Source organism: Peromyscus leucopus, chromosome 6 (assembly GCF_004664715.2).
Source record: "Peromyscus leucopus breed LL Stock chromosome 6, UCI_PerLeu_2.1, whole genome shotgun sequence".
In the NCBI taxonomy this organism is placed as follows: Eukaryota; Metazoa; Chordata; class Mammalia; order Rodentia; family Cricetidae; genus Peromyscus; species Peromyscus leucopus.
The window spans coordinates 17,801,063-17,825,853 of record NC_051068.1 but is presented as its reverse complement, the minus strand read 5'-3'; the positions used below and the strand labels follow the sequence as shown (position 1 = coordinate 17,825,853).

General features: G+C 38.9%; 1 protein-coding gene across 1 annotated transcript in view; it reads left to right on the top strand.

Annotated features, from left to right (window-relative positions):
- The window catches only part of Bbs7 (Bardet-Biedl syndrome 7), a 36,393-nt gene that overhangs the window by 8,596 nt on the left and 3,006 nt on the right, over window positions 1-24,791 (top strand). Inside the window, exons 7-18 of the mRNA XM_028889842.2 lie at window positions 191-307; window positions 2,031-2,161; window positions 5,338-5,422; window positions 6,450-6,552; window positions 8,990-9,182; window positions 10,958-11,032; window positions 13,339-13,404; window positions 15,604-15,743; window positions 21,503-21,667; window positions 23,635-23,744; window positions 23,852-23,955; window positions 24,078-24,201. Of these exons, the coding sequence (XP_028745675.1) occupies window positions 191-307; window positions 2,031-2,161; window positions 5,338-5,422; window positions 6,450-6,552; window positions 8,990-9,182; window positions 10,958-11,032; window positions 13,339-13,404; window positions 15,604-15,743; window positions 21,503-21,667; window positions 23,635-23,744; window positions 23,852-23,955; window positions 24,078-24,201 (1,413 nt within the window). The remainder of the gene's footprint in view (window positions 1-190; window positions 308-2,030; window positions 2,162-5,337; window positions 5,423-6,449; window positions 6,553-8,989; window positions 9,183-10,957; window positions 11,033-13,338; window positions 13,405-15,603; window positions 15,744-21,502; window positions 21,668-23,634; window positions 23,745-23,851; window positions 23,956-24,077; window positions 24,202-24,791) is intronic.

The window sequence follows — 24,791 nt, the reverse complement described above, 5'->3', positions numbered from 1 at the left end:
GAATGGTAGTATCATATGATGTCTTGATACACACACACACACACACACACACACACACACACTATTTTTCTCTTTAAAAAGTTTTCCCAAATTAAGTTTCTTGGCTTTATGTAATATCTGAAAAGTGAGAGTTTTATGTTAATTTTTTTTTAAGATCTAGTGTTCATATGTTCCCTTTAATTTTCCTTAGGTGACTCTGGAGAAGGCCTTCTGTTTGGTACATCAGATGGAAAGCTTGGGCTTATTCAGATCACCACATCCAAGCCCATACACAAATGGGAAATTCGAAATGACAAAAAGCGGGGAGGTACGTTTTTCAGTCTAGTTCAGATTATGAAATTTCAACAATTATTTAATAAAATAGAGTATGCAATTTATTCCGTTTTATTTGGTTAGATTATATAGCAGGCTTTGTGATTCACAGAGACACCTCTGACTTATCTACTATTTGTTTATAGCATCTATTATATTATAGATATAATTTTTAAAATTAGAAATGCTGGGCTGGAGAGATGGCTCAGAGGTTGAGAGCACTGCTTGCTTTTCCAAAGGTCCTGAGTTCAATTCCCAGCAACCACATGGTGGCTCACAACCATCTGTAATGAGATCTGGTGCCTTCTTCTGGCCTGCAGGGATATGTGCAGACAGAACACTGTATACATAATAATAAATAAATAAATCTTTTAAAAATATATATTAAAAAAATGCTACTTGTAGTTTGGGATAGACATATAGGTTAATCTCCATTATTCCATGTTAAACCCCACTGGAATAGAGACTTAACTGGAATCTGAGACGTTTGGTGGGATGTAAAGAATGTAGTAGTGGGTCAGAGACTATTCCTATTTTCTAAAGAGTTTATAAATTTCCAAGAATTTATACCTAACTTGGGAGGTAGTGAGATGGCTGTTATATGTACAGGATATTTGTTTGTCTGTTCATTTATCCCTTAGCAAATACTTGCTGGGGAAACAAAGAGCCAATGAATGATGTGTGTGATCACTCACGAGGCCATCTGAAGAGAATGCAGTGAGTTAGTGTATGGCAGTGTGATGATGGAAGCAGCTTCTTCTAGACTCAGTGATCAGAGAAAGTGCTCTAGAAAAGGTAAATCTGAGTTGAGAAGATTTGGGGGAAATAGTATTGTAAGAGGAGGAAAAAAGAATTGCAAAGCCCTTGAGACAGAGGTGAGATTGATTCATTGGGGAACCGTAGAAGGACCAGTGTGGCTGAACACAGTAATGTGGCCTGAGGAGACGTTAGAGGAGAAGGACCAAACTGCAGGCCTGAAGCCTGGGAAGAGTGAATTTTAATTAGAGTGCAGTGGGAAGTCCGAGGAGATTTGTATGTGGAAGGTGTGACATGATCAAATTCACTAAAAAGAAGCAAAGTAGATTTGCATAGAGAATGGATTTGGGAAGAAACATCCACATTGGAAACATAGATACCACTTTGATGGTGTTGTAGTCACCATGATTTATTATGGTCCAGAGCATCCTGGTTCATCCTTACTATAATGGAAGTATGTATATGGAGGTAGAGGATTTGATACAGAGAGTGAGAAGAATGATATCAGAGATATAGCCTAGAATTCTTTAGCCTATGCATCAGAGGCGTAATTTACTGAAAACTGAGGAAGCCTGGAGAGTGAGAGCAGTACTGATGCAGGGCAGTGAAGACATTAAAGAATTGGACTAGGGGCATGAGCAGTTTGAGATGCCCATGTGCACAGGAAGGTACCAAGTTGACCATAAGAGCCTGGGGCTTACTGAGAAGCCGAGCTAAAGGCAAATGTCAATGGAGGTCCATTGCTGTATAAATTGTATCTAAAGCTTTGGAAATCAATGAATATAGGTGGAAAAGAGGGGGAAAAATACCCAATTATGTGCAGTTGTTCTTTTTCGTTACTATATAAAATTTTCATAACTATGTAGCATGAAAATATATGAATACATGTATATATTCTCTTGCATATCTATTAGTTTTTAAACTCATCACCCTCCTTGCTTACACCTCCCCCTTTTTCATAGGTATCTTGTGTATTGACAGCTTTGATATCATGGGTGATGGGGTTAAAGATTTACTTGTTGGGAGAGATGATGGAGTGGTGGAAGTGTACAGTTTTGAGAATGCAAATGAGCCCGTGCTGCGATATGATCAGGTAAATTCATTTAGAACGATTTGTGTGGGGACTGGGGCTGTAGTTTAGTGGTGGAGGCCTTGCCAATTGTGTATAAAGTCCTGGTTCTATCCCTAATACTATAAACTAGAAGGAAGACAAAAGACTGTATACTTACTATATGTCCATTGTTGTAGAGATTATTGAGAGTTTGAATTTTAGTAAATCCAAACATAGCAAAATATTGCTTTTTTTGTTGTTGCTCTATCCTGACCTGGTGGTGAGGCCTCTAAATCCCAGCAACTCTGGCTGAGGCAGGAGAATCACAAATTCAAGGCCTGTCTTGAAGAGTAAGCAGCTTTAGTGAGACTGTCCCAAAGCAGAAACTAAGAGGACCAGGATATTGCACAGTGGTCAATACTTTCCAATACAATGCACCAGGCCCTAGGTTCAACCCATTGGGCAAATAGATAAATAAATACTTGTAAAAATATTGCCATTATCAAAATCTCTAGTCTATTTTTATGTTTTAGTGGCAGAGTACTGCCTTTAAGCTGAATAATAAATTCCTTTTCAGTATCACTCTTGAATATAATTTTTAATTTCTTAGGTATTAAATATTTTATTCTACTTTCTATGACTCATAATAACACAGTAGAGGGGAAACACTTAAAGGTTTGGTTTTCATTGATGAGATTGTTTTAAGGTAGTAAGAGCATACACATGAACGTCATACAGTTAGGATTCCATAGGAACCACCTTTAAGCAGAGGAGTAATGATGGTCTGGCTTCTGGACACCTTAGGACCAGCTTTCTTAGAAAAGAATAAATGCCAGGTAAAGGTATTTTAGTTCAGAAATGTTTAATGTAATTAAAACATATAGAGCCAACATAGACAAGCATTCGGGCATACATACAATCTTTTTTCTCCTACTTTTTTCAATTTATTATTTATTAATTTATTTTTCTGGTATATAAAAACTGTAGTGCAAATTCTAATTGGTTTAATAATAAAAACCTGGAGTCAGATATCAAGGGTGAAAGCTGAAAGATCAGAGAAGCAGAGGAGTTAGCCGTAGTCACCTCTTACCTCAGAAGCTCCTGTGGGTATCCACATGTTCCCTGAGGCTGCTTCAGATAATAGTGTCCACAAAGTGTGTTGCAGAGGAGGCTGTGTGGAAATTAAAACATTACACAGTTGACTATTTTACAGATGTGGTTCAAACTTGTTCTTCTTACTGAAAAAAGTCATCTTACTATGTAAGATTTAAGAAATAGTTTAGAGCCAGGTGCGGTGGCACACACACCCTTAAATCCCAGCAGATGGATCTCTGAGTTCCCTGGGCTACAGAGTGAGTTCCAGGAGAGCCATAACTACACAGAGAAACCCTATCTCCAAAACAAAACAAAACAAACAAAAGCCAAAGAAATAGTTCAGGCTTCAAAGTATATGACAGTATTGGTTCATGATGTGCTTTTTCTGCCAATGGTTCCGTGTCTGGCTGGGATTGTGTGCCCAGTTCCCCTCTTCGTGCTGAGATTTGGTCTGGCTTGGGCTCGCACAAGTTTTGTGCGTACTATCACAACTACTATGAATTCTTATATGCAGCTGCCCTGCTGTGTCCAGTAGATGTTTTCTTTTAATCACTCACTGCTTCTGGCTCTTACACTCTTTTGTCCTCTTCTGAAATGTCCTCTGAGCCTTGGTGGTGTGTTTGTGCCTGAGCACTCCAGTCTCTTGTCCTCTGCACCTTGGTTGGTTGTGGCTCTCGGTGTTAATCACCATCTGCCACAAATCGAAGCTGCTCGGATGAGATTGAGAGATGCATTGATAAGTCAGTAGGAGTCAGTTTCATGCTGTGTCCCATTTAGCAGCAGGTGTAAGGGTAGGGTCTCGCTAAGGCCAGGACCTGTCTAACTATAGATTCTTGGCCCAGTAATGGTGCCAGATATGGGTTTTAGAGAAAGTAATTTCAACATAAGCTTTTGGTTATAGATAAATGTAAAATAATCCCATACTGGACTGAGAGATTGCTAAATTGTTAAGAGCTTTTGAAGAGGACCCGAGTTTTATTCCCACCATGCATGTTGATGCTGTAACTCTGGCTCCAAGATGGTCTGAGGCTTCAGGCTTTCTTGTGGACTTGTACTCACATGCACATACTACTCCCCTCCCCATACAAATAAATAAATATATGTTAAAGGATTCCATCTAATTATATTATATAAGTACATTAGAGTGTATTACAAGAATGTAGGGAAAGTATGTAGGGAAAGTGGAGTGAAAATAAAAGTTGACACACATCATGCACATGCAAGCAAACATACACACGAAATTTTTTATTTTTAAAAGAAGAGGAGCCAGCAAGATAGTTTAGTGGGTAAAGGTGCTCACCACACAGCCTGGCAAATGGATTTCAATCCCCAGTCCTGTAAGGTGGAAAGGGAAGAAGGGGAGAAATGACTCCTTGGGTTTGTCTTCTGACCTCCACATTCACACTGTAGCATGCATGCTCACACACTTAGACATACATCTACATACATATATATTTACAGTTATAATGAATGGTAAAATAAAAGTTCAAGAAGAAAAAGGAACAATGTAACATTTCTGTTACATTCAGTTATTCTAACTGATATCTCTTACTTTCAATGTCAGTGATTGTATATATAAATTTATATATATATATATATATATATATATATATATATATATATATATATATATCTGGTATTTAGATTGACTGGGTATGATTTTTAAATACCATGGTTTTATTTTAAAATATTTTAACTTCCATGAGGTTATAATAAAAATTCTAGAAGTTAAGTTACAAACATACAACAAAGCATAGTTTTTTTCATTAAAGAAAAAAAAACCCTCTGAAGAAATTCATAGACTAGACTAAATTTACTAGCTGTTTTGTTCATATAATTGACCAAACCTTCCTTCTTTATAGAAAAAGCTTTGTTTTCTAGATGGTGATACTGGGTGTTACAAACATACTAGTTATTTTGAATCTTCTTTCCTATATTTAAAAGTGCTGGAATTTTCTAGCATTTGTTCAGATCTTTCCTTATCTCAGTGTCTGCACATGATGAATATACACTAAATATGTGTTGAGTATCTGGAGACAGGAAGAGAGGTTTTACAGCTTACTTGAACATGTCTTTGAAATGTTGAAATATTAATGAAGCGGATGGTCTTACATTTATTTTAGATGTTGTCTGAAAGCATTACATCGATCCAGGGTGGCTGTGTAGGGAAAGATGGTTATGATGAAATTGTGCTGGCCACGTATTCAGGTAAGGTAATGATGGTGGGCAGTTGAAGAATAATGAAAAAAAAAAAAAGCTAGATTTAATAAAGTTATTTTTTTATTAATTTTATTTATTTTACGTGTGTGTGTGTGTGTGTGTGTGTGTGTGTGACATGAAGTATATGATGTATGTGCTTGCCAAGCCTGACAACTGAGTTCCATCCCCAGATCCCATGTGGGAGAGGGAAAGAACCAATGTCTGCAAATTGTATGACTTCTTTCACTCATGTGCCCTGGCATATTTACCCCTCACCCCCTACCACCTGTCTAAATAAATGTAATATTTTTAAAAAAAGGGAAAATGACTGGGGACATAGCTCAGTGGTTTTATTGCCTCAAATGTGTAGGGCCCCTGTGTTGGATCTAACATTAGATATTTTGAAGAGTGCTTTGCCTGTCTCTAGTAAATTAAATTATATTCTTCAATTTAAAGAGAAGTATTTGCTAAAATTGAGACATTTTGGCCTAATGCATTTCTTATAAAAAAAAGAAAAAAGAAAAAACAAAACTTAATTTCGGGGTTGGGGATTTAGCTCAGTGGCAGAGCACTAGCCTAGCAAGCTCAAGGCCCTGGGTTTGGTTCTCAGCTCCGGGGAAAAAAAAAACAAAAAACAAACAAAAAAAAACCAACTTAATTTCAAAGAGATAGTTTTTGTATTTTCATAGTAGTCTTTTGAATGCAGAATTTCAATGACAATAATTAGTAACAGCTAATTCTGTTTTTCAGCTACTTTTGAATTTGCTATAATATACTGACTTAATACCACACTTGAAAACTGAGGTTTATAAGAATAGAAAGATTGCAGTACTTCAAGGAAAAAATAGTGTCATGAAATGCTTAAGTACTTCCTTTACGATGTAAATATTATTTAGTTTGAAATCTTTGTTCCATTTTCTAAGAAACTGTAGGGCTAAGTTAGGTTGATGATGGTGGACAGAGGGGAGTGTAATTGGGGGTTCTGTTACCAGCTTTTACACACAGCACTAAGTGTGATTGTAACTCATCTTTACAGGCTGGATTACAGGGTTGACAACAGAGCCCACTCATAAGGAAAGTGGACCAGGAGAAGAGCTAAAACTTAACCAGGAAATGCAGAATAAAATTTCTTCTTTACGGTAACATTTATCTGTTTCCATCTCATCAAAGTTTGCACTTGTCCCTTCATACTAAGCATAGGCTCGCTTGCTTAATTTTATTGGTCGGAATGATACATTTCATAAAAATTTATATACCTGACAAAATTAGCAGTAAGTGTTGATTAATCTTTTGAGTTTGAAAAATACCTTCCCTATGCATTATTCTTTTTTTGTGTTTGTTTGAGTTTTTGTTTGTTTGGTTAGTTTTTCAAGACAGGGTTTCTCTGTGTAGTTTTGTCCTGAATCTCGTTCTGTAGACCAGGCTGACCTTGAACTCACAGAGATCTACCTGCCTCTGCTTCCCGAGTGCTGGGATTAAAGACGTATGCCACCACAGCCCAGATATTTTTTGTTTTTGTTTTTGTTTTGTGGAACAAGGTCTCTCATGGCCCAAGCTGCTCTCTAACTTATTCTGTAGCTGAAGATGACCTTGAATTTCTGATCCTCTTGGTTCTGCCTCCATGGTGCTGGGTCCAGGTGTGCTGTACCACATCCATTTGGTGCATTGGTCTCTCTTGACTTACTTATCCAGATGCTGGGTCCAGGTGTGCTGTACCACACCCATTTGGTGCATTGGTCTCTCTTGATTTATTGATCCAGAATTGCATTTTTTTTTTTACTTAGCTATAGGTAGTTAAAATGTTTGCTTCTGTTTTTCAGCGCATTACAAATAAATGAACAGAAGTTACTAGATTTTTTTTTCATTCACTCTGATGTTGACTGTTCCTGTGAATCCTTCTGATCTGTCAAATTCTCTTGCTGGACCTGAATAATGCTGACTCCCTTCAATGCTGACATTGCTTTCATGGCCCTTTCAATTCGATATGTCCTGTGAAAAGTTGACCTCATGCTCACATACAATAAGGAAATGGAAGTTGATAAAACTTTTATTGACTGGGCACCCATTGTAGCCCTTGCTAACTTCCTAGGGAAGTAGGAGCTCACGTGTTTTGGTGGCAGTTGAAGGCTATAGGAACTTTTAAGGCAACAGATGCCACAAGTATTAGTTGAATGATCTTGTTTATAAAGAGCATTAGGAAAGCATTACACAAGCTAATTGTGCCAGATTTATTCAGGGTATCCTAGTTCCTGCAATAAGGAAATAGTGAGATGACTCACTTGCTAGGAAACCATGAAGACCAGAGTTCAAATTCCCAGTGCCCATGTAAAGAGCTGGGCAGGTGTGGTCTGCCTATAATCCCAACACTCAGGAGACAGATGAGGGACCCTTGGAATTGACTAGCTAGCTAGACTAACTGCAATTTACAAATCCAGGTTCAATGAGAAACCCTGCCTTGATAAGTAAAGTAGAGAGTGTGACCAAGGAAGGCCCTACACCAACGTCTGGCCTCCACACACGTAAGCACACACACACAGTGCATCCACATGCCTGTGAACATGTATGCACACATGTATACCACACACATACTTCTTCAAAAAATACCAACTAGAGTTAGTGACTGACTGCTATGTTAGAAACTCAGTATACCTAGAAGAGACTATCAGATCCCTTGGAACTGGAGTTACGGTTGTGAGCTGCCATGTAGTTGCTAGGAATTGAACTCAAGTCCTCTGAAAGAGCAGCCAGTGATCTTAACAGCTGAGCCATCTCTCTTGCCCCAAATACCTTTCTTTTATAACCAATCTTCCCCTTCTCTATCACAATAGGATATAAGCTGTATTATAAATATATTCTTTTGTTCAACCAGCACATAGAACACTGCAGTAAGTATGTAATATTGATGAGTAAATATTTCTTGGATAAGTTAATATTTTCCTTGATTTATGCATGCATCCCATTAAATCTTCTCAGACCTTTCCCCTAAATTTGGGCTAACTTTCATGTTGCCCCAGTACTTCATTTGCACGTAGCCTTTAACAGAAACACCCCTTGACAATACTCAGAGAATCTGCTCCAACGTTTGATGGAACTCCAGTGGTGCCACTGGTTCCTAACCATCCTGTCTCTTCCAAATGTGAACATTCTGCAGCCTCCTTCCTATTTTGTGTGTTTGCCTTGCTAACTTATAGAGAAGTTCATGCTGACTGGCTGCACGCTTTAGTCTTTTTCGTTAGGTCTCCTGTGTGTGGTTGACTGTGTCAGCTTCTCTTCTGATCAGTGCCGTCTACAACTGTCGCCATGATCATGGGTGGAGTTGGTAATTCACAGTCTTGATACAGCTCTATTAGTAATATTGCTATTGGGCTGAGTAGATGTTTCAGTTTTTGGATCAATGATAAATGATGTAGAATGATTTGGTCAGTCATAGATGCAAACATGTTCCTATTGGTATGAAACAGTTCTAGCTCAGCCTATGAGCCTGGCTTCTCAAAAATGAAACACCTCACACGTTTGTGCACACTGTAGGGATCTCAAGTGTCTGTGGGTGATAAGAGTGTGTGTATTTTCCTGCAGGAGTGAGTTAGAACATCTGCAGTTTAAGGTACTGCAGGAAAGAGAAAACTACCAACAGTCTTCACAGTCAAGCAAAGCGAAGTCAACAGTTCCTTCCTTTAGTATAAATGACAAGTTCACATTGAATAAAGATGATGCCAGCTACAGCCTTGTTTTAGAGGTGCAGACTGCAATAGATAACGTCTTAATACAGGTAAGCACAATGCCTAGCTTCTTAGTTTTAGGCTAGATCTGGGTTTTTTGTGTTTTGTTTTGTTTTTGTTTTTTGCAAACCAGTCATGTACCCTTATTATTAACAAACACTTTTAATTCTAGACAGTAATTTTAAATGTTTGCAGATTCTTCATCTTCTGTTAGGTAGTCAATTTACCTATAAGTTATTTGAGTTATATCTTTACCTTTTATTTATTGTATACTCAATAACCAAAGATGTGTGAACTTCAGTGTCCAGGATAAATAGAAGGAACAACAGGATTCCCTTCTTTGGCCTCCCCCTGGGAGAATCTTAACCTAATGTGGCTTAGAAAACCCCAATATATGCTAGGTGCCAGGGCTTGGCCTGTAATTTTAGCACTCACAAGGCTGAGGCAGGAGGACGGCTACAAGTTTGAGGCCATTCTGAACTATAGAGTGAGACCTTCCTTGTCTCAAAAAAAAAAAAGCAGGGAAGAGTCCAATATTTAGTCCTTTGTAAAAGCATTTTCTGAATCTCGAGATACTAAGATGATATCTTACTTATTAACCCAGCAGATTCCAGATAGACCAGAGGCAAAGTAGCTAATCTCAAGGGGGTGATTTTAGGGATATTACTAGGTAACTCACAACTGTTTTTTGGTTTATTTATTAAAATTGGAATATAGACATGAAATAGAAAAGGAGAGATGGAAAATTAGATGAAAAACTCATAAAAATGGGAGGGTATTAAATTGGAAGAACACAATTTAGCTGCCCAAAAGATACAATAAAGAATCAGATTATTAATTAAATAGAGGAAGCCTTCTTTCATTGTGTTAGCTCACAGGCTGCCACACTGAACCACACTAGGAGCTCCAGTCTCATGCACTCCAGGGCAGCAGCAGTTTTCTCTTAGAAACGTCTCTGCTGAGGCGACCAAATGATTGTGTAACAGATGAAATTCCACTGGATAAAAGTGAGCTGTCAGCTAAAGAGACGGTTCGGTTGCCAAAGCGCTTGCCACGAAAGCATTAGGACTCGGGTTTGGTCCACAGGTGGCTCTCTGGCTCTGTAGTCCCAGCACTAGGCAGAGACAGGTAAATCCTTGGAGCTTTCTGGTCAGCTGGTCTAGTCTAGCTAAGTGGATTAGTGGAGACTCTGTCTCAAAAACTAAGGTGAAAAATAACCAAGGAAGACACCCATACACTACACACATATAACTGATATAATCAGAATAACTTCATGATTAAAGCCCATGGTAACATCTTTTCACTAATAAAAGCAAAAACAGGAAGATTATTCTTTAAGGAGATAAGAGAGATTGTTCTCTGATTTCTGATAAGCCAAATATCAAAGAATAGATGATCATAAATTTTTTTTCTTTATTGAACTTACTTTCTAGAAATATAAACCATTGCCTGAGCATGGTATTGCACACCCATAATCCCACACTCAAAAGCCTAAGGAGGATCCCAGGTTTTGAGGCCAGACTCCTGGTGAGACCCTTTTTACAAATTGAGAAGCCAGGAGTGAAGTGCTCCTTTAATCCAAGCAATGGAGAGGCAGAGGTGGGCATATCTCTGTGAGTTCAAGGCCAGCCTGGTCTACATGTAGAGGGTGCATGGTGAGAGCTTGTCTCAGACAGCACCCGGGAAGGAGGAGTGTAAATTAAAACCATTCACACTCTCAAACTTGAAGATATGAACCAGAACTAGGGAGAATCAGAGTACACATTTTGGGTATACTTTTAGGTTTTCCTTCTGAACCTATTTTGTTTTTAAATATTTGCTGTAGAGTGATGTCCCAATAGATCTACTTGATGTGGATAAGAATTCTGCTGTTGTGAGTTTTAGCAGCTGTGACACAGAGGTAAGTTAAAAACAAACAAAAAACTCTTCGCGTCTCGGTTTTGTTGCACTGTTTAGAGTGAAGTCTGTAAGTGCTGCCAGGGTTTGAAACTGCTGTCTCCATCATCCCCTTACTGGCTTTTCTCGTACAGTCTGCTTATGTCCTTTCCCTTTCCTCAGATGTCCTGACCCCGAGCCCCCGCCCTATGCCCCTGAGGCCCCGCCCTACGCTCCTAGGTCCTGTCCTAGACTGTCCTGACCCCTCTTCCCTGCACTCATCCTGCTTCCTGTCTGCTAACTCACCCTTGGCCCTCCCGTGTCCTGCTACACAACTTACCCTAGCTTCTCTGCCTGAAGTCTTGCCACTCACCGCAGGACTTGGCTGACACCACCAGAGAGGTCTTCGAAAAGTGCAAATGTCACTGAATCATTTCTCACAACCTATTAAAGATTCCTGTTTCCTGCTGGCTGAGGTCTAGGTCTTCATTGTGCATAGAAGTCTTTCTATGTTTCAGCTCTTAATTGATCCCCAGCTTACCGCTACATGGTGCTACCTCTCCTTTCACAAACAGTTATTGTGGCAAAAACGTCTTTGAACGTTTTTTCTTGAAAATGCTATAGTTTTGCACTTCCCTACATTATTAGTACATATCTGTTCTTTCTGGTACACTCTGGGTTTCTTGGATGCTTACAGAAAGCCATCCTTCAGTGGCCTTTTGTTGTGCCCTCACTCTGTGGAGTACCTGTGATTAGATTGTGCTAGGACTGGGGGACATGCCTCCCGTACCACTTCCTTCTGTTTAGTACTGGCAGACGGCAGTTTCAGAGCAAGGTATGACCCCTGAAGAGAATTTAGGGACAAGGTAAAGCCCAGATTAGAGGTAATAGAGAAGGCAGACCATAGGAGAGATTAGGTAGTCACGTGCTTATTTTTAAAGGGAGTAATAGGGATGGGGCTGTAACTCAGTGGTAGAATGCTTGCCTAGCATGTGTAAGGTCCTGGATATGATCCCCAGAACCACCAAAGAAAAACAAGAAAAAAAATGAAAACAGGTTAAGAAAAAGTGGATAGTTATGTAAGGTATGAGGGGCTAATTTTGTTTATTTCTTCACCGCTTGGGCAGAATCTCACTGAATACCTGGCTGGACTGGCCGAAACCCTCTATATAGTCCAGGATGGCCTCAAACTCTGGTCTGTCTGCTTCTGGCTCCTGAGTGCTGGGATTAGAGCTGTGCACTACCACACCCAGCAGATGATCTTATTTTAGATATAATCTCATAGTAAGATTTTCTTCTGGTTAAGAGAAAAAATTTTAAATCATTCATGTCACTGATACATGATTTGTCATATGTTGTTTGTGAGTAAACATAAAGAGCCTGCTTATATGAAAACAAATCCAATTAACTGGTCATTGTGGTTCACACCTGTAATCCCAGCACTTGGAGGTGGTAGGAGCTCAAGGTTATCCTTGGTATGTAGTGGTTACCTTGTCTCACACCTGCCCAGTGAAACAAGAGGTATAAATTTAAATACTTTTATTCTGAATTTGCTCTGATAAAGTAACCCGTGTGGGGCCCGGGGATGTAGCTCAGTTGGCAGAGTGCTTGCTTAGCATAAACAAAGCCCAGGGCTCATGCCCGGCACTCCCTTAACCTGGCATGGTGGTTTATACCTGTGACCTCAACACTCTGGAGGAAACAGGAGGGTCAGAAGTTCTAGGCTATGCTTGGTTACATAGCTGTACCACTGGGATGCAAGGTGCCCTGTCCTAAACAAGAAGCAATTAACCTGCTTTATTTACATCACTGTGGAATTATTTGAAAAGATTATTTCATGCTAATTTAAAACTTGTTTCTAGCCAGGTACCTTTAATCCCAGCACTTGGAGGCAGAGGCAGGCAGATCTCTGAGTTCAAGGCCAACCTGATCTACAGAGTTAGTTCCCGGACAGCCAGGGAAACCCTGTCTCAAAAAACCAAAATAAATAAATGAAAGAAAGAAAGAAAGAAAGAAAGAAAGAAAGAAAGAAAGAAAGAAAGAAAGAAAGAAAGAAAGAAAGAAAAGAAAGAAAGAAAGAAAGAAAAGAAGAGATTGTTTGTGGGACTATGGCTTCTTAAGAAAGAATACTTATTGTGGAGATTTGAAATATTTAAAAAAAATAGAAAGACAAATATAATCCTCTCCACACATCACTTTCAATATATGGTCCCCTTCTCGCTGTCTCCTTTGTTCCTCCTAAGCCCTTATTTTTTTAGTGATAGTTATTCAAGTAAATAGCAAACAGTATGATTGATGGTTTTTTTGTTTCTACACTTTAAATTCTTCCAGTCAAACGACAACTTTCTTCTTGCTACTTATCGGTGCCAGGCAAATACCACCAGGCTGGAGCTCAAGGTAAAAAAAAAAATTGTTGGAATTGCCCTTATTTCCATTTTATTTTTATTTTTTGATGCTCAAGAACAATTTTTACAAGTTTTGGGTTTTAACTGTGTGTGTGTGTGTGTGTGTGTGTGTGTGTGTGTGTGTGTGTGTGTGTGCGTGCTCACTAAGGGCAGAAGAGTATGGTGATACATTGTGTACCCTAATAAACTTGCCTGAGGATCAGAGGACAGAGCCAGCCACTAGATTAGACATAGAGGTCAGGCAGTGGTGGCACACACCTTTAGACTAAGGATTTCATAGAGGTTAAGAACTAGTGGCTGGCTGTTCTGCTTCTCTGATCTTTCAGCTTTCACCCTGATATCTGGCTCTGAGTTTTTTTATTAAAAGACCATCTAAGATTCAAACAACGAAAGAGGACATTAGATGCCCTGGAGCAGAGTTGGAGCAGTTGTGAGCCACCTAACATGGGTGGCTGGGAACTGAACTCAGGACCTTTGGAAGAGTAATACATGGTCTTAACCACTCAGCCATCTCTCCAGCCTTATTACCTTTATTTCTGAATGTTCAAACTTTCTTTTTCTTTGGTGTATCTTATAGGTGATGTCATTTCCCTGCATATAAATTCTCTGTGAAATGAATCATTTTGAAGTAACACCTTCAAAATGAGCAGTTGGGTTTTAGTTCATCCTGGCATCTGTATCTGTTGATAGTACTCAATCATCTCTAAAATTGTAGTCAGTAACGGTCTCTAAAAATATTGCTCTTCTTCCAAATACAATTTTTTTCCTAGTTTTCTTTCATTTTGTCAGGGAGAAGGGTGGTGGGGATGAGATCTGGTCTTACTTTATAGCCCAGGCTGAACCTGAACTTTGGAGGTTAGCCTCCCAAGTGCTGGGATTACAATTGTAATGTGTGCCACCATGCCCGGCTTTGCTGGTTTTCTGTTATGGAAATTCTAAGCATGCTGATCAACCATGGCAATCTTGCCACCTAAAATCACTTTGAAGCAAATACAATGTATTTATATTTCATATGTAAGTATTTCATCATATTTAAGAGATGAGTACTAAACCAGTACATGGTGGCTCATGCCTTTAATCCCAGCACTTGGGAGGCAGAGGCAGGAAGATCTCTGAGTTCAAGGCCAGCCTGGTCGACAGAACAAGTTCCAGGACAGCCAGGGCTACACAGAGAAACCCTGTCTTAAAAAAAAAAAAAAGAGTGCTCTTTTTTAAAAAAGATGTAACTATAATAGTATTTTCAAACAAAATTTGACAATAATTATTATTATGAAATATAATGTGTAAATTCTGCTGGTTCATTTTTACATATTTATCCATTTATGGTCTCCATATAGCAGTTACTGGAGTTGTGTCAGGGCAGGCAGAAGAGGCTGCACATCTCCAGCACTGCTCTGAGTGAAATCTCTGCAGTTTAGTACGTCGTTTCTTTCATGGTGTTTGACCTCTCACCAGCTCCAACCAGCCATGTTCAAAATATCGGAAATGAAGGATTTCCCAGTCTGGATGTGATTGGTTTATAATATGCTTCTCTACTTACTTCCTGGAAACATCTATTTCTGTGAACAGATTTGTAACAATATCTCTCTATAATCCCCAAGTCTGAGAAAGTAAAGTATTCTAATTTAGTTTTAATTATTTCAAAAATTTATTTTTCTATTTGGCAAAAGTGCCAAGTTTTTAACCATTTTTCTTGTGATTCTTTTTTTTTTTTTTTTTGGTTTTTCGAGACAGGGTTTCTCTGTGTAGCTTTGTGCCTTTCCTGGAACTCGCTTTGTAGACCAGGCTGGCCTCGAACTCACAGAGATCTGCCTGCCTCTGCCTCCTGAGTGCTGGGATTAAAGGCGTGCGCCACCACCGCCTGGCCTTGTGATTCTTTAAGTATATTATGTACTCATCTTTTAGTTATGCAGAGTTTGTTTGAGAATGATGCCTTGTCTTGAAATGGCGTAGGAGTGATGAGCTGGGACAGATCAACTGAACATACTTTATGGTGATCACTTAGAGGGTGGTCATTTAAAGGCTGCCAGGATCGTTTAAAGTTTTCCTACACTCGTGCAACAGACGTGTTTGTTAGATGTTTTGTATTCCTCTGAATAGTCCAGGAAAGATTGGACTTAAGTATTTGATACCTAAGTGAACATCTGAAAATATATTTATGTTGCTGACTTCTACTTTTTTATGCTATCAGATTCGCTCAATTGAAGGCCAGTATGGCACACTTCAGGCATATGTGACTCCGAGAATTCAACCAAAAACCTGTCAGGTTCGCCAGTACCACATCAAACCGCTCTCACTCCATCAGAGAACTCACTTTATTGACCACGACAGGTAGGGCGTGGGGGAGAGTGCCGTTTTTAAATTATTACATTATTCAGACAAGCCTGCTTTCATTTTTATTTTTTGTTACATCTTATTTACTTTATGTCTGTATGTGTTTGTATGTATTGTATGTGGGTGCACAGGTGCCATGGTGGGAGTTGGCACCCTCTCTCCACTATGGTGGGAGTTGGCCCTCTCTCTCCACTGTGTGAGTCTTAGGGATTGAACTCAGGTTGTCAGGTTTAGCAGGAAGTGTTTTTACCTGCTGAGCCACCTCGCCCACCCATGCCTACTTTTATTTATTTATTTACTTATTTTTATTTTTAAGACTTTTCAGCTGGGTAATAGTGGCACACACCTTTAATCCCAATACTCGGAGGTAGAGAGAGGTGGATCTCTGTGAGTTCAAGGCCAGCCAGGGCTACACAGAGAAACCCTGTCCAGAAAACAAAACAACAACAAAAAAGACTTTTTACAAAATTTAATATTTTCATTTTTCCTATTTAGATGTTTTATTTATTCTTTGAGGATTTCATACAATATATTTTGGTCATATTTTCCTTTCTCCCAACTTCCTCTCAAATCTTCCCCCAGTTCCCTATCCACCAAACTTCATGCACTTTCTCTCTCCTAAAACAACAAAAAGCAAGTGAACAAAGAGTCTAGTTTGTCTTGACAGACTACTCCAGAGCATGGGGCCACCTGGTGTTTGGTTGATAGACCCAGTGTCTTAGTCAGGGTGTCTATTGTTGTGAAGAGACACAATGACCACAGCATCTCTTATAAAGGAAAAACATTTAATTGTGGTGGTGGTTTACAGTTTCAGTGATTCAGTCCGTTATCATCATGGCAGGGAGCATGGCAGCTGGGAATATGGCGTCATGCAGGAAGACATGATTCTGGAGAGTTCTAAATTTTTTTTTTCTTCTTCTTTGAGACAGGGTTTCTCTGTGTAGCTTTGCGCCTTTCCTGGATCTCACTCTGTAGACCAGGCTGGCCTCAAACTCACAAAGATCCGCCTGCCTCTGCCTCCCAAGTGCTGGGATTAAAGGCGTGCACCGCCACCAATGCCCAAGAGTTCTAAATCTTGATCCAAAGGAAACCTCAAAGCCTGCTTCCACGGTGACACACTTCCTCCAACAAGACCACACCTACTCCAATAAAGCCACACCTCCTAATAGTGCCACTCATTTTGGGAGGCATTTTCTTTCAGACCATCACATTCTACTCCCTGGTCCCCCAAAGCTTGTAGCCATATGATAATGTAAAAATGCATTCAGTCCAACTTCAAAAGTCCCTATAGTCTATAACAGTCTCAACAGTGTTTAAAAGTCCAAAGCCTCTTCTGAAATTCATGCAATCTCCTAATTGTAATCCCCTATAAAAATCAAAATAAAAAAACAGATCACATACTTCCAATGTATAATGGCCCAGGATATACATTACCATTCCAGAACTCCAAACTCTGCATCTCCATGTCTGATATCAAAACGCTCTTCAGATCTCCAGCTCCTTTCAGCTTTGTTGACTGCAACACACATCTTTCTCTTGGACTGATTCCACTCCCTGTTAGCAGTCATGGCAGATAATTCCACAACTCTGGCATCTCTAAGGTCTTGAGGTCTCCAAAGCAATCCTGGCTTCTGCTTCCCAGCTTCACACAGTGGCTTCTCTGGACTTCATTCAGGGACACCCCTGACACATGCCTGGCCTCAGTGGCATTTCTTAGTCACAGAGGCAGGTTCCATAATGCCTTTGTGTATCCTTGACTCTGAAGTCAGAACCATGTGGCCAAGTTCTGCTGCTTGCCGGCACTGGAACATGGCCTCCTTGTTCAATTATATCTTCACCAGCTTTCTGTTTTCCAAGGTTCCTTTGGTGGTGTAAGTTTGGCTATCCTTAAACTTGCTCTGTAGCTCAGGCTGGCTTCAAACTCAGAGATCTGCCAGCTTCTGCCTCCCAGCACTGAGATTAAAGGTGTGTACCACCACATCCGCTCTAAGCTTTTCTTAAATTCCCTTTCTCTTTAGTTCCTTTACATTAAAAATTTATCTGGGTGAGATCTTGCCCTGAGGTTATCACTCCCATTAATTACCATCCACTGCAAAATAAATAAATAAATAAACGAATAAATAAATGAATAAACAAACGAATAAATAAATAAATAAAGCAAGCTTTTCTGATGAGGATTGAGCAGTGCACTGATGTATGGGAATAAATAGGCCATTAGGAGTTGTTTTATTGCTGTGTTTCTTTAGCAGGATAATAATCGTTGGTTCCTCTAGAACCCATTAACCTTTCTAACCAAGGTTCTTAGCCTCATTGATAGTGTCAGGTATGGGTTCCGTCTCATGGAGTGGGCCTTAAAGCCAGTCTTTTTAAAAGTGGTTGGCTACCCCCCCCTAACGTTTTGTGCCGCCATTGCAGCAGTGGGCGTGTCTTGCAGGCGGTGGGCGTGTCTTGCAGGCGGTGGGCATGTCTTGCAGGCGATTCATTATTGTAGCGCACATGGTTTGGGGCTGCTGAGACTGAAGATTTCTTCTCTTTCCCAGGAGCATGTTTAACACCTTCCAGCACTATAAACACGAACCAGTAGGGACCAAGCTACTAGTTGAATGCCAGCTAGATTTCTGCTTGTTTTATAACATAAGTAGATGGCATCTTCAGTAATAGGGTCTTACTATCAAGTTGTGAAAGATAATCAATAGCATTGGCAATACTCTGTTATGCTTGGGATGGGAGTGCAATCTATAGGATCCCACTAAGCCAACAACTCAAAAAGATTAAATCCATTCCTGGTACTGGGGATTTTATTTGGTAGCATATTATGTCTAACTGGGGTATTCCACTCGTGTGTGTGTGTGTGTGTGTGTGTGTGTGTGTGTGTGTGTGTGTGTGTGTGTTAGGAAGCTTCTACAGTAGTAAGTCCCATATGGCTTTTTCTTGTACTCTATCCTCCCATCCTCCCCCACCCCATTTAGTCCTCCTGTTCTAATCCCCCTTTATTCCTATATAACACTGTATTTTTTTTTTTTTGGGTTTTTCGAGACAGGGTTTCTCTGTGTAGCTTTGCGCCTTTCCTGGAGCTCACTTGGTAGCCCAGGCTGGCCTCGAACTCACAGAGATCCGCCTGCCTCTGCCTCCCGAGTGCTGGGATTAAAGGCGTGCGCCACCACCGCCCGGCTATAACACTGTATTTTATTTCAACCTTCCTTTGAAGATCCCCTCCTCCTCCCTGGTTCCTTACTAGCCACCTAACCTCTGTGGGTATTCTAAAGGAAACACATGTATCTAAAGCATATAAGAGAAAACATGTAATGATTGTCTTTTTGGGTCTGGGTACCTCACTCAGGATGATTGTTTCTGGCTCCATCCATTTACCTGCAAATTTCACAATTCCATTTTTCTTAACAGCTAAATAATATTACATTGTGTGTGTGGTAGTTGTGTCAAGATTTAAAAATTAAAAGTTATTTTAACTTTAATGTTTAATAATTAGTTGTGGCTTTAATATTTCTAATAAACACAAGATACTTTGCCTTATTTTAGAAGCTGTGTTGAGTTTGACTTCCCTGTCATCTGTTGCCATTCTGAGATCACTGAAGTAGCAGTTTTCATAAGGAGCTATCGTGAGCAGATAGTGTTTAGCATTTAGACAGCACAGTGGTTTCCTATGAACAGCCTGCATTTCGTTAACCTCAACATCGTATTCCCTTCTCTTGCACCTCAAGTAGTAGATGTAGAGCAGTCAACTATGATAGTTCCTGATATTTCTAATGTAAGCATCTTAATGCTGATAGTGTTTTGAGGGGGACAAGATAACATGGATTATGTAACACAAATTGCTAAAAGGTCTTATTAATAAAAAAACAAAACAAAACAAAAAAAAAAAAAAAAAACCTGGAGCCAGATATTGGGGTGAAAGCTGAAAGATCAGAGGGATAGAACAAGCTACAGTCAACTTCACCTCTCCATTCCTCAGCTGATCCTGTTTCTTCAGACTGAAAACCTCTCAGTCCTCTCGCAAAAGGGATTTCAGCTGAACTGCTTGAAAGCCTCTAATTCACCAGACGGTGGTGGCTCACGCCTTTAATCCCAGCACTTGGGAGGCAGAGGCAGGCGGATCTTTGTGAGTTCGAAGCCAGCCTGGTCTATAGAGCGAGATCCAGGAAAGGCGCAAAGCTACACAGAGAAACCCTGTCTCGAAAAACCAAAAAAATAATAATAATAAATAAATAAATAAAAGCCTCTAATTCCTGGTCCTCAAGTCTTACTCATGTCTTATATACCTTTCTGCTTCCTGCCATCACTTCCTGGGATTAAAGGCATGTGTCCTTCCCAAGCAAAGACATGAGTTCTCAAGTCCTGGGATTAAGGGTGTGTGCCACCACACCTGACTCTGTTCCCAGTGTGGCCTTGAACTCACAGAGATCTAGACAGATCTCTGCCTCTGAGCACCTCCTTGTTCTGTGACATGATATAGATGGCCCAGTCTTGTGTAGGTTACCGTGACTACTGTCAGTTCGAGCGAACAACAGCCAAGTCATGCCCACAAGTATTCTTGATTCTTAAAGCAAGACAGGTTATATCTCTGTTTTGCAAATGGGAAGTAGAGGCTTGGAAAAGTAGCCCACTTTTTGATACAAGTACCAGAGCTGTGGTTAGAAGCCAAGGCCCATGTTCTTCATAATGCAGCTTGCACATTAAAGGTTGTATAATTGGAATAAGATACAAGGGGGGAAGTTTTCTTAGGAAATTTTCTGGGAAACATTAAAAAGAATTCATTTTTGGCCATTTTTTCTGTTTTATATATGTTTAATCTCTTGAGTGCTGAGATTACATATGTGAGCCACCACTCCAGACTGATTTATTTTAGAATCTCTCCCTTACTTTATTATAATAATTTATAAAACTGTTTAACTAAAGCATGCGAGATAGAAGGTACTGTTTTGTAACTTGTCACTGGGACACAGCTGGTAGGATTCAAATTCATGCCTACCCCACCTTAAGCCCAGCTGTTAAGATTTACAATATGTTGATTATTTCCCTGAGGTGATTCATGTATATTTTGTAGTCTATGTCATACAAATAATGCATGAATTTTCAAACAAGCAAATCTATCTGAATAACCTCAATTTAGTTTATAAAGCATGTTGTGATGAACAAAACAGTTTTTCACATCACCTAACTATAAGGCACTTAGCAAAAACAATGATAGGTATAGACAAGCATTCAGATTTTTATCTGTAAAATTAAAATGTTCATTTGATTGATGTGTAAGATTAATTTCATAGCACTTCTTTTTAGAAGTGTTTATTTGAAGCTGAGAGTGGTAGCACACACCTGTGATTCTAGCGCTTGAGTGACTCAGGCAAGACTGACGTGCATTCGAGGTTAGCCTGGTGCGTGTGGTGAGTTTCTGGGCTACAAAACCCCTGTATAAAAATTCTAAAATTAATAAAATAAAGTGTTTGGGGGGTGCTGGAGAGATGGCTCAGAGGTTAAGAGCACTGACTGCTCTTCCAGAGGTCCTGAGTTCAATTCCCAACAACCACATAGTGGCTCACAACCATCTGTAATGAGATCTGGTGTCCTCTTCTGACCTGTAGTCATACATGCTGTATACATAATAAATAAATAAATCTTTAAAAAAAAAACTTTAAAAAAATAAAGTGTTTGGCTGTATTTGAAATTCTGCTTATAAATGTATGTGTATAGTATTGTCATGGATCCCCACACAAATGCATGTCTCTACTGCTAAATTGCAGACCCATGAATACATTAACTCTAATAGGCCAGTTCAGCTTCGCTGAAGTTCACTCCTGGGTGGTGTTCTGCTTGCCTGAAGTTCCTGAAAAGCCTCCAGCAGGAGAAAGTGCAACATTTTACTTTCAGAATACCTTTCTGGATACACAACTTGAGTGCATATACAGGTAAATCAAATTTATTACCCACTAACAAATGGTAATATAAAACAGCAAAGTTTCAAAACAGGTATAAATTTTAAAATAATGTAATTAAAAATCTGTAATGTTTAACAGAAGCTATTAAATAGAATTGAGTGTAAAAATGTTATTAGTAAAAATGAGTATGCAAAGATTAATATTTTTCAGTAATAATATAATGTCTATAAAATCTATAGTAATATTTGAATTATAAATAGAATTTCCTACAGTTTTTAGATATCTGTTGAACCCATTAAATCTATGAGGTCATTTAAGATGTCTCTATTTTTTGCCCTGATGATCTACCAATCAATGAGAATGGGGCATTGAAGTCTCCTGTGATTATTGTGTTGGACTAACCTGTGACTTTACCTCTATTAGTATTTGTTTGGTGAGACAGAATGGACCCATGTTCAGTTCATATATGTTTAGAATTGTAATGTCCTCTTGACAGATTGTTCCTTTAATCAAAATGAAGTTAATTTTTTTTTTATCTTTTCTGACTAGTTTTGGTTTAAAGTCTATTTTGTCAGATTTCAGAATAGTGACACCTGCTTCTTTGTTACCTCATTTGCTTGGGATAAGTTTTTCCTTCCTCTCACCCTACAGTGGCCTCTGTCTTTGATGGCAAGGTGTGGGCTTTAGAGACAACAGGTAGATAGGTCCTACCCTTAGGTCCCTTCTGTTAGTCTGTAACTGGTAAATGGGAAATTGAGAGCATTAGTATTTTGATTTATAGCTGAAAAGTTATATTATTGCCTGTTCTTCATTGATTTTGCAATATTCTGGTGTTTTCCTATTCTCTTCTGCTTAACTATTATTACTTGAGTGGATGCATTTGTCTTTTGTCAGTCAGAGAGTTCCTTCAAGTGTCTCCTGTGAGTTGGCTTGATGGTCATGAGTTATTTTTATAATGGAAAAATGATAGCTTTGCTGGGAGTAGCAGTCTGGGTTAACAGTTATTCTTTTTCAAAACTTGAAAAAGTTTTCTAGCTTTTTAAAGTATCTCTTGAAAATTCTGCTGTTATTTATCAGCCTGCCTTTATATGTGACTTGACAATCCTCCCTTGCTATTTTGCAATGTATTTTCTTTGTTCTGAATATTTAGTGGTTTAGCTATAATGACAAGGGCCAGTTCATTTCTGGCCCTGTCTGTCTGGCATTCTAACTGCCTCCATATCTGCATAGCCATTTCTTATCTAACTTAGGGAAATTTTCTGCTATGTTGTTGTTGAGACTGTTTTCTATGTCTTTGAAAAATAATTTCTTAATTTCTATGATTTTTAGATTTGCGATTTTCATTGTGTCCCAAATTTCTGAAAGTGCAGTGTGGACCATATTCATTTTCCTTGTCCTTGGTGGGATGTTCTAATTCCTGGGATTACAAGTGTGCTCCATTTTTCCTGGCATGGGAAGTAGGGTTTCCTAAAGAGAACTAAGGGTCCTGGGGTCATAAGTAGTGGCAGTGGACAGTAATCCTTAAAAAACAACAGGTGTCTCTCTTTCAGGTTGGATACCAGATTTATTTTAAGGATAAAACATACAGTAATACTATAATTTATTTGTGTGATTACATTAAAGAAAAATGTACTTGTGTGTGTGTGTGTGTGTGTGTGTGTGTGTGTGTGTGTGTATAAATAAGCAATTCTAAATGCATTTTATGTATGAGGTTAGCTATTGTCAATATTAATGTCCATAAAGAAAACAGTTTTAAATGAAGTACTTAAACATTCTCATCTTAAGAGGATCATGTGTAATAGGATATTTAGTTTTGAATTCAGAAGCTGCATTGGTATGAAAAAGGACAGAGTATATGTTTAAGTATGCTTTATGTTAATGATATACACAGATCATGTAAAGTCAAATGAAATTTAAAGTAAACACTAAACTAAATATGTATTTATAGGACTACTTGCTCCTACAGCTTTTCTTTTAAAAATATATTGATTTTGTAGAAAAGGAGAAGGAGTTTTCAAATCTGACAACATTTCTACAATATCCATCCTAAAAGATGTACTTTCTAAAGAAGCTACAAAAAGGAAAATTAACCTCAACATATCATACGGTAACAAAGGAAAATCATTCATTCATCCCAGTTTTTTACAGTTGTTATAATAGCAATGTTTCTCACAAAAGTGACTTAACTAACTGTGCCTGACCAATTTCTTCTAGAGATAAATGAAGTCTCAGTCAAGCATACCTTAAAGCTAATCCACCCAAAGCTGGAGTATCAGTTGCTTCTGGCTAAGAAAGTGCAGTTAATTGATGCCTTAAAGGTAAGGATGTACATCAATCATAAGCATGATTGTTAGCACTGAGTTTTCTAGTTTAAAATACTTTAATGTTATACTAGATTAAAATTTGACCATTAAGGTGCTTCTATTTTTTTTTTAATAAGGAATTGCAGGTTCATGAGGGAAATACGAACTTTCTGATTCCAGAATATCGCTGTATTCTAGAAGAGGCAGATCACCTACAAGAAGAATACAAAAAGCAGCCTGCACATCTTGAAAGGCTCTATGGTGAGTGGACCTTTCTAGTGTAACTTGCTGTACTTCTTTGAAGCAGTTTGTTTGCCAGAGTTATAAAAGGAGCTGGGCAGAGATTGCAGCAGTTATGAGACTGTGTCAGCCAGTTTATTGTACAAAGTACTTCTGTATTTGGCCAAGGTAGCCTCACATCTTAACCTTCTTTACTTTAAAAATGCAAGTAAATGTGAAATTGGAATTATACTGTGAACATATATGTGTACAGTGAAGAAGTGTTTCCACTCATAAAGCCTAGACATCCACACTGTTTCACACAGACGATTTTCAGGTTCTGTTGTAAAAATGCAGCCATTTAATCTATTTAAGCAAGACTTAATAGAGATATTTATGTGATGTTTAAATTTACAATTTAAAACTTGTTTTGCTTTAGTGCTGAGGAGTGGGGTATGTTACAGATTATATTGAAAGAAAGAGAAAAGATGAAGGGAAGGGACGGCAGAGATGGAGGGAGGGAAGAAGGAAGGGTCAGACCGAGAGAAAGGTTTGGAGCAGTCCTTCTGTGAGACCTGCTGTATGTAGCACACTGCACTGTCTCCCATAAGATTTTTAATGGTTGCAACAGC